At 42.3% G+C, this 13916-nt stretch overlaps 1 protein-coding gene and 1 long non-coding RNA gene across 3 annotated transcripts in view; one reads left to right on the top strand and one right to left on the bottom strand.

The window, feature by feature from the left end:
• Positions 1–2674: 2674 nt before the first annotated feature.
• On the bottom strand, positions 2675–11193 carry ZNF397 (zinc finger protein 397). Of its 2 annotated transcripts, XM_059894524.1 has the most exons (5): positions 11124–11177; positions 9998–10042; positions 9310–9805; positions 8892–9033; positions 2675–6208 (listed from the first exon to the last, which is right to left on the bottom strand). In XM_059894524.1, exons 3-5 carry the CDS (start codon positions 9715–9717, stop codon positions 5160–5162), a joined length of 1599 nt encoding a protein of 532 aa, XP_059750507.1. In that variant the 5' UTR covers positions 9718–9805; positions 9998–10042; positions 11124–11177; the 3' UTR covers positions 2675–5159. The 2 variants fall into 2 exon arrangements, with proteins under 2 accessions (XP_059750507.1, XP_059750508.1); XM_059894525.1 differs by lacking the exon at positions 9998–10042 and having other exon boundaries at positions 11124–11193.
• Positions 11194–13719: 2526 nt separating this feature from the next.
• LOC132347977 (uncharacterized) overlaps positions 13720–13916 on the top strand; it is an 86496-nt gene continuing 86299 nt past the window's right edge. The window contains exon 1 of the long non-coding RNA XR_009497323.1: positions 13720–13800. This is a non-coding gene — a long non-coding RNA (uncharacterized LOC132347977). The remainder of the gene's footprint in view (positions 13801–13916) is intronic.

The following is a 13916-nucleotide window of genomic DNA, read 5'->3' as shown; positions in this document are numbered from 1 at the left end:
GGTAGGAATTTTTTCTTGGGGCCCCTGGTTCAGAAGCCAGGACAGGTGTTTGTTCCTCTCTTCCTGTTTAGTCACTGAGTTGGGTGGCCTATCCCAGTTCTCTTGAAGTACTGAGGAGAATTAGTGTGATGGGAGACTTTGCTGCGTTGTATGGAAAAACGCATGTTTGTACACCAAGGAAAGAATACATATTGGAGGGTAGAGGGACAGTGGGGACTGCAGTGTTTGTGTCCCATGACCCTGGGGCCCAGGAAATGGGAAGCTGACAGGAACACGGGAATAGGAGGTCTGCCTTCCTCATTTCCTGTTCCCTCCCCTCATCACCAGACTCACAGATGCTAAGCTACTTGAGGGCAATGAATATTTGTTGAATATTCCTCAAAACTCTACTTCTCCAATTTTTATTTTGGCAGTTTTAATTAACTCACAATTGCTGAGGGCAGTTAATACTTAAGAGAAAGTTTGAGTCCTCTTCTAAGATGTCCTGATTTCTCTTCCTGATACTGTCACTTCTGAAAAAGACGTGATAATCAAAGCTGTTGTGGGTAATAGGAGAGGTGAAATTAGGGGGACAGCTTTTGTGTCCAGAGGTTGTAGGATTATTAGTGAGGCCAATCAGAAATCTAAAAAGATCCTTCAAATGGATAGAGTTGCCTTTTCCTATGGGTGACAATCAAATGATTTCATATTTTTAATACCATTTAATATTTTTTTCACTGATTGTGAATTAATTGTAAACGTTGATAGTACAGAAAATGAGAAAGTATAAATCACCCACGATCCCACCATCCATAGAAACTTTGTTAACATTTTGGAGTACTTCTAGTAGATTTTTTTTTTACCCCCCAACCCTAATATATGTGTACCTTTTTTTGGTGAAAATCTTGTTTGGTAAATCATTTTTAGTAACTGATTTTAACACTTATACTTTTGATTATATACTTCAACTGTTTATTTAAAAATTTTTTTGAAGTATAGTTGATTTACAATGTGGTGTTAATTTCTGCTATACAGCAAAGTGATTCAGTTATACATATATATATACATTCTTTTTTAATATTCTTTTCCATTATGATTTATCTCAGGATATTGAATATAGTTCCCTGTGCTATACAGTAGGACCTCATTGTTTATGCTTTATTTAGTATTAGAATGTAATGCAAGATGTCTTGTAATAAAATTTGAGTTTTAAGTTTTGCTTTGAAATTAATCATTCAGTAATAGGGAGCACTGTAACACGAGTGGAGATGTGCTGGGAGAATGCGGGAAGTAGTTGTGGGAAGAAGGCAGGGAATTGGTGGTCTTAGCTTTGATTCCTGGGCCAAAACATGTCTGGAAACGATACGTAGTCCCTGGGGCTGCAGTTCACCAGGTGAAGTCACAAAATTGAGGGGACATCTGGAGCTGCACTGTGGTTGAAAGAACATGGGAATGAGAGCAAGTAGCCTCTAGAAACACGCATCGTCCACAAGAATCAGGATGCTTCCCCACCTTGGGAGCAAGAGCCTTGGAGAATGCCACAGCTTTCCCCACCCCTCTCAGCAGGTCCTTAATAGACACACATGTGCAGGAACACCCCATGACCCTTTAGATCTATCATCATTTGTGCCTGCCAACAAGACAGCTGTGAACGATAAAGTTACTGAGCAGCAACGTCTGGTTTTGGGCCATCAGAGAGCAGAGGGTAGGTCTCCCTACCCTGCTCACCCTTCCTCTTGACTTTGCAGAAATGCTCTTCAGGTCAGTTCCTTCTGCATGGAAATGATCGGCAATCCTCCTTGCTCTGAGGATTCACTTTACGGGGCAAAAGAAGCAAAGTTGTTCACAGGGGGGCTTGGAGAGACCAAGGTCAGACTTGTTTAAATTTCTAATCCTCTCATCTGGACAGTGTTAACTGCAGCCTGTGGAAGTGAGGAGGGAGGAGTGGAGAGGTAGGAAACTGGTATTAAGCAATTTGCCTAAATTCCACATCTTTTTAAATCCATGAATCTGCGCAGGACCCATTTAAGGTAAACAGTGGACTGCCTCTACACCAAGAGAAATGAGGGTTCTGAGCAGAAAGGAAAGGGATAGATTACTTTTCCTCAGGCAACTCTGGTGAAGGAAAAAAACAATTACCTTTGACATCCACCTACTTGGTGCCCCCTCTGTTTCATATAGACTGTTGAAGCTTTGACTGTAAGAGATCACCTACTTCAGCTCTCTTAAACTGAGGGTCCAGAGTTGTCAGGTGACTTGCTTATGGCTGCAGAATTCACGGAGAAGCACTAACGAGAACAAAAGTCTTCACTTCAAGGCTATTGCTTTTCTCAACTATAATCACCTTCATGCAAATAACATATTTTCACAGAGATTTATAATTTGCAGACTTTCTTTTTGTACACTAGTGAGATGAGTACATCTGCCATTGTCATTTATCAGTTAGGAAGTCACACATCAGTTAACGAGTTAGCTAACTGCCTAGGACTTGGAAGGCACAAAGATGCCATAGAAAGCACATGCTTTTCTTGATAATTTCTCAGCTATCCCGGGCTTCCACTCCCTTTTAAACCTTTTTTTCTCTAACTTTAGAAATTTTAGATATTTATTGTAGAAAAAATTGGAAGACACAAACACAAGAAAAAATTAAATCTCCTATAATCTTATTACTCAGATATAACCAGTATAGCACATTGAGATTATATATATTTCCAATATTTTTAATGCATAAATATATTTTTACACAAATCATATTGTACATATCGTCCTATATTTTTACTTAAGATATGAACGCTTTCTTATTTAGTATTAATCAACATCACCTTTAACAACTTTTAAGACTTTGTATACATTCATGATGGTTTCTGAAGCATACATTTCCAGGTAGAATTTTAAAGTCAAAAGGCAATGTTTAAGGCTTCTGGTATTGACTGCCACAGACAGCATCTATTCACATCTCACCAGCAGCATTAGAGTCCCAATTTCCCTGAATCTTTGTTAGTTTCATGAGGGAGAAAAAGTGCCATCTCAACTCTTGCTTTAATATACATTTTTAATTCTAGCAAGGCTAATATTTACTGTCCATTGGCATTTATTCTTTTGTGATTTGCCTATTTATGTACTACTTTTTTCTATTGGGACTTTTTCATGGGGAGATTGTACAGAGAAGTGGCTCCCCAGACGCGTTCTGGATTCCTACTGCCTGGGTTTAAAGTCTGACCTCACCACTTTGTAGCTACATGACCTTGAGTAAGCCATGACCTCAAGCCTTCATTTCTTCATCTGCAAAATATGGGCTGAGAAGTAATACATATACACAAAGCCCTTTGCAAGTACCTATTATGTTTCTTACCAATACGTGTAAGAACCCTCTATATAAAGAATATTTGCCTTTTGTAATATATGTTGTATCAATTCCTAACATTTGTTCTGCCCTTTTTAGTTTGATTGGATCTTCCTCTGTAGAAGAGGCATATGAGTTGAATAACTTTACCATGCTATTTTGTTATTTAACCTAGCCCTTTCTTTTCTCACATTCTCTCTCCAAGCATGGACATCTAGTCCTCCTGCCATTCTTACTGGTTAGTACATGCTCATGCCACAATAGAAGCATTACTTCTCTATTTATCCTCATGAAAACTCTACCTATGTACAGGACTCGAGATTCCCAAAGGTTTGAATTTTTGGTAAGGTGTGTTATAACTCTGACCTATTAGGTATTTTAAATAACATGTCTTTCTGTTGCTGACTAACCTACACACCTTTCTGCATTGCACTGAGAAGCACCCGTCTAGGGATCCTTTTCCTGCTGGGTCCCTCAGAAGAGGGCAGTCTCTCTGGATGGACCGTGACTGTTTCTGTTATTTCCCTTTCGCGTGGTCTTTAACAAAATTCACAAGACGACTGTGAAATACTGCTGATATGACAAAACTGAACACATGTGAGGCGCCTGGAGAGTAACAGACCCAGCAATGGAGGAAGTCTTTAGCGCCTGAGCCTAGGGGTGCGCACTAGGAACTGTGGGACTACAGACCCAGAGACAAATGATACGGCAGCCGTAGCGGCTTCCGACCGGGAGCCTGGGGAGTTAGGAGGAAGCCGAAAGAAGCGCTGGTCACGTCTTTAAAAACCAAAGGAGCCCTTATGTCTGCGAGGGAGAGATTTGGAACTCTAAGACTCTTAACTTCTAGACTGGGCTCTTTCTGGCCCCCTGCCCTCACCCACATGGAAGGCCTAGCCTCCAGGTTGGACAAGGAAACTACATTTTAACCCTTACCCTGGGGTCATACAAACCAAGACAAAGCTCCTCACCATCCCATGCTCCAAGGACTCCAGGTTTTGTCTATTAACAAATTTCTCCACTAGCTCATGTTTCACTATAGGCACTGTAGTAAATAGAGATTCTGGCCACATGCATGATTTTCCTACAGACAGGAATCCACTTCAAAAGGAACTCAAAAGGAATACTCCAGGCAAAGCGGCCTTTTCCTTTCCTCAGATGTGCCAGACTTTCTTCCTGGCCGGCCTACCTTCCTGGCCACTCATCCTTCAGATAATTTTTCTCAGAAGCCTTCCCGGATCCAAGGTTGAGTCAGGTACTCCTTAACATCACACAGCACTGATTGTACCACAGTGTCACTGCCTGTTTGTGTTGTCCGTGAAACTGAAGATATGGTCTTATTTTCCACTGTATCCCTAGCGCATGGCACAAAGCAGCCACTCAAAAAATAACTGCTGGATAACTTAATTTGTATTTTCTTTTCACTTCTGGTCTGCCCTGGGCTCAATAAGTCATCGATGAAACTGTTTCCCCATATCTTGCTGCCCTGCCACTGTTCTTAACTGGTCAGTAAAATTTTTGCATTCTTGAGACAAAATGTCCCTCATACTCTCCACACCATCCTCCAAATCTGGCCCACTGACAATGAGATGCAGTGACAGAGTTGTTGTGCCCTCTTTGTGACATTCTCATGGAAAATGATGTTTCAATGTTATAGTTCCATCTTTCGCAGTTCCTGAGTATTCTTACTGGTAAGAGAAAGGTGGAAGTCAGGTTGATTTGAGACCTAGTACAGTACAACCACCTCCATGGAGTCTTACTCCAAAGTAAATTAAACCCTTTTGACTAACAAAGATAGAAGCTTGACTGAAGTATTTACAGTATTCATTGTATTCATAAGTCACTTTACAGTGTGGACTCTCTGATGGCGCATGAGGACTGATCTGTGCCTGAAAGCCTTCCCACATTCACCACATATGTAAGCCTCATCCCCGGAGTGGATTCTCTGATGCTGAACAAGGGCTGAGCTCCTTTTGAAGGTTTTGCCGCATTCATTACACTGATAAGGTTCCTCTCCACTGTGAATTCTCTGGTGTCTGATGAGGTTTGAGCTCAGACTGAAGGCTTTTCCACACTCACTACATTCATAGGGTTTCTCTCCACTATGTATTCTCTGATGGGTTATCAGCTCTGAGCTCTGCCTGAAAGCTTTTCCACACTCATTACATTCATAAGGTCTTTCTCCTGTATGAATTCGCTGGTGTCTAATAAGCTTTGAGCTTTGGCTAAAGGTTTTCCCACACTCATTACACTCGTAGGGTTTCTCACCAGTGTGAATTCTTTGATGGATAATGAGATACGAACTTTGACTGAATGCTTTGCCACATTCATTACATTTACAAGCTTTCTCACCAGTATGGATTTTCCGATGTCTAATGAGGGCTGAGCTCTGGTTGAAGGCCTTCCCACATTCACTACATTCATATGCTTTCTCACCACTATGAATTCTCTGATGAATAATAAGATAGGACCTCAAACTAAAGGCCTTCCCACACTGGCTACATCCGTATGGCTTTTCTCCAGTATGGATTCTCTGATGTTGTGTTAGAGCAGAATGCTGTTTGAAGCTGTGCCCGCATACGTCACACCTGTAAGGTCTCTCTTCTGTAGGAACTTTCTGATACGTTATAGAGTTTGTATTTAGAATCAAGCTTCTCTGGGGCTCAGGATGGTCTTTGTTTCCTAGAGATTTGTGTGTGAAGATTACTTGACTAAAACTGCCCCCTTGGGAAGGGGATCTTCTTAATTTCTCCCCTGTAGCACTTCCATGCTGCCACTCTGAACTGCTTTCATGTTCACTAATTCCTCCAAATGAAGGCTCCTGGGGAAGTCTTTGCGATTTCTCTGCTGAAATGTCCTTCTTTGTTGATGATCCATTGTTCTCACAATCTGAAATGATAACAGAAAAAAAACAACTTTTTATTTCTCCACTTTCAATACTCCCTTTCTATATGAGAGAAAATAGATGCTTCTACTTACAAAGATAAAGCCATCTGCATGTATCTTTTCTTTAACTGGTCAAAATAGGGTCCCGCCTCCTTTCTAATACTAAGGCCTACATCTACAGTTTGAAATTTATCCTTTCCTGCTTCCTCTGAGACTTCAGTTGATCAGTTACCCACTATTCCTTTCCTATTGTTTTCAATCTCTTTCTCTGCTGACTCCTGTTCGTCAGCATTTAAATAAATTCAAGTCTCTCACATCTTTTTAAATCAAGCTCCTTGCCTACACATCTCCCTCATGCAACCTCACTCCCAATGAGAATAAAGCTTCTTCAAACGGTTGTCTGTACTCGTTCCCATTCTGTAATCTGGTTTCTGCCATACCTGTGCACCTCCCACCCCCCAAACTACTCTCATCAAAATCAGCTTCATAGCTGCTAAATCCAGTGGCTTCTTTCTGGATCTTACTTAGTTGGCCTCTCTGTAGCACGGACACTGGGACCACATCTTCCTTCCAGAGCCATTCTCTTCCAAATACACTAGCCTGATTTCTGTGGCTGTTCCTTCTTAGATTCAAGGTCAATCGCTCGAACACGAGTTCCTCAGGGTTCTGTTCTGAGCTCTCATATATCCTCACTCAACCAACTCTCTATGTCCTAAGCTTCAATCACTACTTATGTTATAAGCTAATATCTCCCCAGATCCCCAGTTCTATCCCAGTTCTATGAAGCTCTAGACTCTCGTATCCAATGCTAATTGGCCATATTACTTGTAAATATTTGACAAGCACCAAAATGTCCCAAACTAAACACGTCATCATATGTATTTTTTTCCCTTATGTTTTCCCACTTATATGACTAGCACCGCCATTAACCAAGTTGTTCAAGACCGAAACCTGAGTATCACCCTCAACTCCTCTCCCACATGCTCCACGTTTAACAATGACCAGCTACTGCAATTCAAGTTAAATGCTGAAGAACAGGAGTCAGCCATGATCTTTCCCACCTCTCACCACAATACATCTTGATTTATTCACTGTGGCCACTTGGATTACAACTGTCTCTAACCAGACCCTACTCTTGCCTTCCTCAAATCCATTCCTGCTCTGCAACTGAGTCCTAAAACACAAATCTGATCATGTCACTCACTCGTCTAAAACCCTTCAACTGTTCCCCACTGCACTGTACAAACGAATGAGGATGACAGACACGTTTTCACAACCTGCGTCCCGGTTTCCTCTCTAGTTTCCCTCTAACCAGCTCTCCCTTAGGAGTTTTCTCTTCAAGTTAAATTGAATTACCTGCAATTCCCGGAATGGATTGTATTCTCTCACCTTCAGGATTTTGTGGACTTTGCTCGTGTGATACTGTAATGTGGGAAATATAGATTTGGCCTCATCCCCAGTTCCTGGCACAGAGCTTATAAAACCCCTGAAAATTTCCTCTGTGGTAGAGATGAGAAGGTGCCGGAGGTTATGCTAATGACTTGACTCTTGGAGGGCAGGGGGGCTGGTTGATTAGAGGGTTAGAACTTTCGGACCCATCCTCTGACCTCCAGGGAGAGGGGCTGGAGATCGAGTTAATCAATCACCAATGGCCAATGATTTAATTAATCATGCCTACCTAACAAAACCTCCATAAAAACCTTAAACAAAGGGGTTCAGAGAGCTTCAGGGATGGTGAATGCACCAAGGAGAGTGGTAAACCCCAAACTCCAGAGAGACAGAAGCTCCTGTGCTCAGGACCCTTCTGGACCTTGCGCTATGGACCTCTTCATCTGGCTGTTCATTTCTATCCTTTACGATGAACTGGTAATGGTAAGTAAGGTGTTTCCCTGAGTTCTGTGAGCCATTATAGCAAATTATGAAACCTGAGGAGGGGGTTGTGGAACCACCAATTTGCAGCCAAATCGGACAGAAGTGTGGATAATCTGGGGACTCATTACATGCGACTGGCATCTGATGTGGGAGGCAGTCTCTTGGGACTGAAACCTTAACCTTTGGGGTCTGCACTGGTTCTGGGTAGTTAGTGTCAGAATTGCTTAATGGGAGGGAAAACCCCACATATGCAGTGTCAGAAATGTTGTGAGCAGAGAAACAGTTTTTCCCTTTAGCTCGGGAATCTCCTCCTCCCACCTATTTACCTGGCTTTCTTCTACTCAGAGTTCAAGTCCTAGCTTAGATGTCTCTCCCTCCAGGAAGTACTCCTTGGACTTCTAAGGTTGAGTTAGGTGGGTGCCTTTATATGTGCCCCCATAGTACATTAATTATTCTGTAATTTACTACCCTATACTGTATTGTAATTGCCTTTTTGCTTGTCCACCACCCCATCTAGGCTTGAAAATTCTTTCAGGATAGAGACCCAGTGCCTACCACAATATAGATGTGTATTAGCACCCTATTAAGTCACGAAATGAAGGAATAAGTGGATAAATGATGGGGAAACTGACACAAGGAGGGCTGACTGCAATTCATCAGGATTGCTGAATACAAAGGTGCTCAAGAGTGAGCCCCTCCACTCTAGAATAATAAACGTGAGGCTCACATGGGGCATGCTGTAAAATATCGTTAATTCTCTGCCCTCAAGACCAGAGGCCTGATAACAGTTCCCACATGAGTTTCTATTTCTTACCGCTTCTGGGGGAAAGGCAAGGTTCCCAGGGTTTCAGCTGTCTCTTTAAAGGCTGGAGTTCGATGTTTGTTAACTCCTGGGATGCTCCAAGACGTGTCAAATCCGTCCATGGCACTGCTGGTCCCTGTGGACTAGCTGGGACCTGAAATCAGTAAAATTTGTGAGAAAATTTCTTTGTGAGAAAATCCCTAGGGAAAATGCTTAGTAAAAATCTCCAAGAGGTCACCGAAGACATCTCCAGGGATGACGGATAGGAACAAAAGAACTGTTTAAGGACAGAGACAGGTATGGCCCTGGTAATCACTTCAGGGTTATGGTTCAACTGGAGACAAATTCTCACCCCATTCTTATGATGCTGCCACATGCTCCAAGAAGTATATTCCTTTTCCCAAAACATATCACATCTCCCTGTTCTCACCTGCTGCCCTGGATCATCAAATTCCCTCTCCAAATCCTCCAACAGAGTCACAGCTTCCTCGCCACTTTTTGGACTGTGTTGCTGAACCCAGATCTGCAGCTCCTCAGGCAGGATGCTCAGGAACTGCTCCAGCACCAGCAGCTCCAGGATCTGCTCCTTCGTGTGCAACTCTGGCCTCAGCCACTGACAGCAAAGCTCCTGGAGTCGGCCCAGAGCCTCCCGGGGCCCAGGTGTCTCCTGGTAGCAAAACTTTCTGAACTGCTGGCGAAACAATTCCTGGCAGGATCGGTTACTCCTATTCTGCTTAAGTTTCTGACCCCAAGAAAGGCTTTCTTCTACTTTCACTAGTATTAGCTCTTGTTCCTGAGAATTCTGAGGTACCGGGGTTGAAACTGCTCTGGATTCCATAGCCGTTCTGGGGTGAAACAGCTTAGCAAAAAGCTCACCACCACTGGGTCCTCTACTTCAGAGTTTCTTTTGAGTAATCTCTTCTTTCCTGAAGGATATAAAAGCACTGTTAACTTACAGCAATGAAAAAAACCTCTAAGAGCTTACAATAATAAAGATCAGTCATCGCTCTAAGAACTTACAATGATAAAGATCAGTCATCGGCGTAATATATGGAAAGGGATCAGGTTTGAGACTGTAACTAAGTAATAATCAAATGACAAAACTAAAAATCACTCACCTCATTCAACGTCTCTCATTTTGTAGAATTCCTACCACATTTATGCTGTAAGAAATTATTTTAGAGGCAAAAGAATGCAATATTAACATGAATCACATATTGAGAAATTTCCTTTTCGATTCTCTTTCAATCCTGTTTGCATCAAGGAGAATAGTCTGTCTTTAACATCTTCTGAAGATGTTACTTACAGAATTCCCTTTTAAATAAACTATAGGCCTCAGACTTCCATGGGTAACAGTATCTAGCTAGGATTTGATATGCTGATTTTTAAACATTTATTTTTAGTTACCTTTAACCTATGGCACATAATGGTGCTTTTCATTTAGGTAGTAATAAAACATTTTTAAAAATCCATATTAAACATGAGTTGATTTAAATAAAAACATTGTTGGACGTTTGCCATTCGATTAAATTTAGTATTTAATGCGCTTCTTCAACAAACATTGAGGCACTTATTATGGGCTCTGTCCCGAGCCAGGTATTAAGATACAAAGGTTTTTGCTCGTGAATAAATGAGTCTACCTAGGAATTAACCAAGAAGTATTTGTTAAATGCTTACCATGTGCGCAACTGTCATATTATAGAGAGACAAAAGCAAAAACGTTAATCTCCACTCTCAAAAAGCTTAGAAGATAGGAGAGTAAACATTTTAAAAAGTGAAATATGGCAACAAATAATTGTTTTTAATTTTGTAATATATAGACCGATCATGATCTGATCTTTGGATGGGAGAATATTGATAGAAGGGTGTACCCTTGAATTAGCAAGACAGATCAGTACATCTGAACACTAACACTACAGTTAACTTCAGAGAACAAAATATTTAGCCTACAAATCTGTGGTTTATTAACCAGCCCTGCCGCACTAGCCTATTTTTATATCCCGGTTAAATCGCAGCATCTGCGAAATCACGGCGGTGGGGGAATAACTGCCCTTTCCGCTGGAAAGCAGGGGCTTGAGTGCTGGTCTCCTCTGCGTCCCCAGGACGCTAGGAGACGCCGCCCGGACAAGGTGCCAAGACCCGGGGATGGGCAGGCCGAGGAGCGGGTCTCCTCCACCCAGCGCCCGCCGCCCCGGCCGCGCGCCCTCCCCGCCCCCGCTCCGTCTCAGGCCCCGTGTCCCTCACCGCGAAGCTCAGGAGCCGCCAGGGCGCGAGCCGCGGACCTGCAGCTGCGAGCCACAAAGACCGGAAGTGCGCACCCGCGGCCTTCCGCTCGCGCGCCCTCCCGAACCTCCATCCGCCCCGCCCCGTGCTCACAGTCAGCCAATCAGCACGTGGCTCCAGCCCTCCCACCGCCTTCCCGGGGTGGCTGCGGGCCCCGCGGAGCGTCGACTGCAGGGCGAGGATGCTCTAGAGGCGGGGATCTTAGGGGGACGTCGCCCTCCCCTAGGGCACTGCTGCACGCCTCGGCCACGTCCTACCCTGGCTTTCTTCCTCCTGACTTTGTGTCTTGTCGTTCCCGTGTCATCTTACCTCCAGTTTTCCAGAAAGTAATTTGGATTTTCCTGTAATTCCTGTGCATTTCCAGTACTGCCGACAGAAGTAAACTCGTGGATGAGCGGGCTGAACAAAAAGTAACAACCACTTATATTACTTTTCCCTCTGCGTATCGTTTGAGCCTTCCAACTGCTCTGTGCGATAGCTGTTTATGCCCATTTTACAGCGCTGGACTCTGCCCAAAGTCAGGCAACGTGTGACCAGAGACGCCGAAGTCGCCGTAGTTCAAGGACAGTCTGCGGTCCCAGACATTGCGCCTCTAATGCAGGATTTTTCCATTTTTCACTGGAACTTAGCTGGCTTAAGTTTTAGGGTTTAAATTTTTCTTTGGCTATTCAGTAGATTAAAAAATGATGCCTCATGTTGTTTTAACTTGCATTTCTTTTAAATTAGTGAGCTTGAGTTAAAGTATTTTCCTCACATGTTTATTGACCATTTATGGTTCTTCATGGAAATGGCTTTTCCCATTTTTAAAATTGAGGTGTTACTATTTTTCTTTTGTATTTGAGAGAGGTTTTTACTTGCTGAGGATATCGACTCTCATTTGTTATAAATATTTCCCCTCTTAATAGTATTTAATTATTTTGTAAATGTTAGTACAAGGTGATACATGCATAGAAACACATTCTCCTCTGTGAGCTAAGACAATTAAAACAGATATTTGGAAAAAAATATTCACTAGCATTCAGAGTGGCTCACTAAATAATTCTTAATCGTTGTGCACAGACTATGGTAATTTTACAAAGCAAGAGAACAAATAATACAACCTTGTGTTTCAGCTGTTGCTGCCTAACAAAGCACTCCAATACTTAGTGACTAAAACAGCAGGTGTTTTATTGCTCACAATTCTGTGGTCAGGAATTCAGACAGGGCTTAGCAAAGATGCTTTATGTGTCAGTCCTCTTGGCCTAATTGGGACTGGAAGGTCCAAGATGGTGTCACTCACATTGTTGTGGTCTTGGTGCTGCCTTTTGGCTGGAGTTACTTGATTCTTCTCCATAAAGTTTCTCTCCATGTAGTGGCCCATCATTCGGGAGTTAGCCTAGCTTTCTTACGTCATCCTGGTTTCCAACAGTGAAGGAGGAAGGGAAGATGCTTGATCTCTTAAGACCTAGGTCTGGAACTGGCATTATATTTATATATGCATAATACTTCTTCTGTATTCTGCTGGCAGGACTAGTCTCATGGGAAGCGTCTTGAAATAGACTACCTTTTAATAGGAAGAGCAGCTTGAACATAGGAGGAAATTTAAGCAGTTATCATTGCATTCAATCTACCACACCTTGTTATATTGAGAAGCCTACTATTTAGGAGCGGAGCTATTGAGAGAGAGAAGAAATGCTCTCAATTGCAGTGGTAGAAAACCTTACTGTATGTCCTTAATGTTTAAGCCTTTTTATTACCTAACATAGCTAGGTGCGTGGAGGTCAGGCCATCACCAGGGTTGGTTAATTCAATGAATTGACAATATTGTCAAGGACCCAGGTCCCTTCCCTCTTTTTGCTCCTCCATCTTTAAGTGTGTTGGCTTGTTCTCCAGTCTGGTTTTCGTTATGGTCCTAAAATGGTCTCAGTTACAGATTACAGATAATACCCAGAGGCAAGAAAAGGGGGACACCCTTATATTCGGTCTCTTTTTAAGACTAAGGAAAACCTTTCCCCCCAGCAGATTTTCCCTCATATCTCATTAGTTAAAATTGCTTCACCTGTTCATGCCTATCACTAACAAAGGGGTGAGGCCTCCAAGATAGGCTCGGCCAATTGAGATTCATATCCCAGCCTCTCCTGAAAGACACAGACAGTCTGGGGAAGGTGAACAAAATTAGGGTTATGTTAAAAAGACAGAAAAAGGGGATAGATAGATGAATAATGAGTGTGCAACAGTGGCATCTACTTCAGTAGGTAATCTTATTATAGGTAATAGGCCTATATGGGTAAGAAAGTGAGACACTAGGAAAAAAATTCAAATTCCTATCATTCCTTACAAGATGGTACAGATACTTAAAATATAAACCAGTTACTTAGTTGCAAGAGATGTAGACTAGAGATTTATAGCAAATTTCTAGGACTTTGTTTAAATTCCTAGTGGGATAGCAACTGATTACTTTTAAGAGCCTTAGTCGACAATTTCCACTTACATAGTGTCTTAGCCCATTTTGCTATAACAAAAATACCATAGACTCAGTGGCTTATAAACAACATAAATTTATTTCTTACAGTTCTGGAGGTTGGGAAGTTATGATCAAAGCATCAGTAGATTCAGTGTCTGGTGAGGACCCACTTACTCATTCATAAACTGGTGATTGGTGAGTAAAGCTATTCATTCAGTAAAGTCCAACTGCTTGAATTATGTAAATATCATTTAGCAGTGCTACACTTCATGGTCTTCATCAAGTGAGATAAACTTAACTGTAAACCACCA

This window comes from Balaenoptera ricei, chromosome 14 (assembly GCF_028023285.1).
Source record: "Balaenoptera ricei isolate mBalRic1 chromosome 14, mBalRic1.hap2, whole genome shotgun sequence".
Classification (NCBI taxonomy): domain Eukaryota; kingdom Metazoa; phylum Chordata; class Mammalia; order Artiodactyla; family Balaenopteridae; genus Balaenoptera; species Balaenoptera ricei.
Note: the sequence above shows the minus strand (reverse complement) of the source record. Positions and strands in the feature narration are given on the sequence as shown.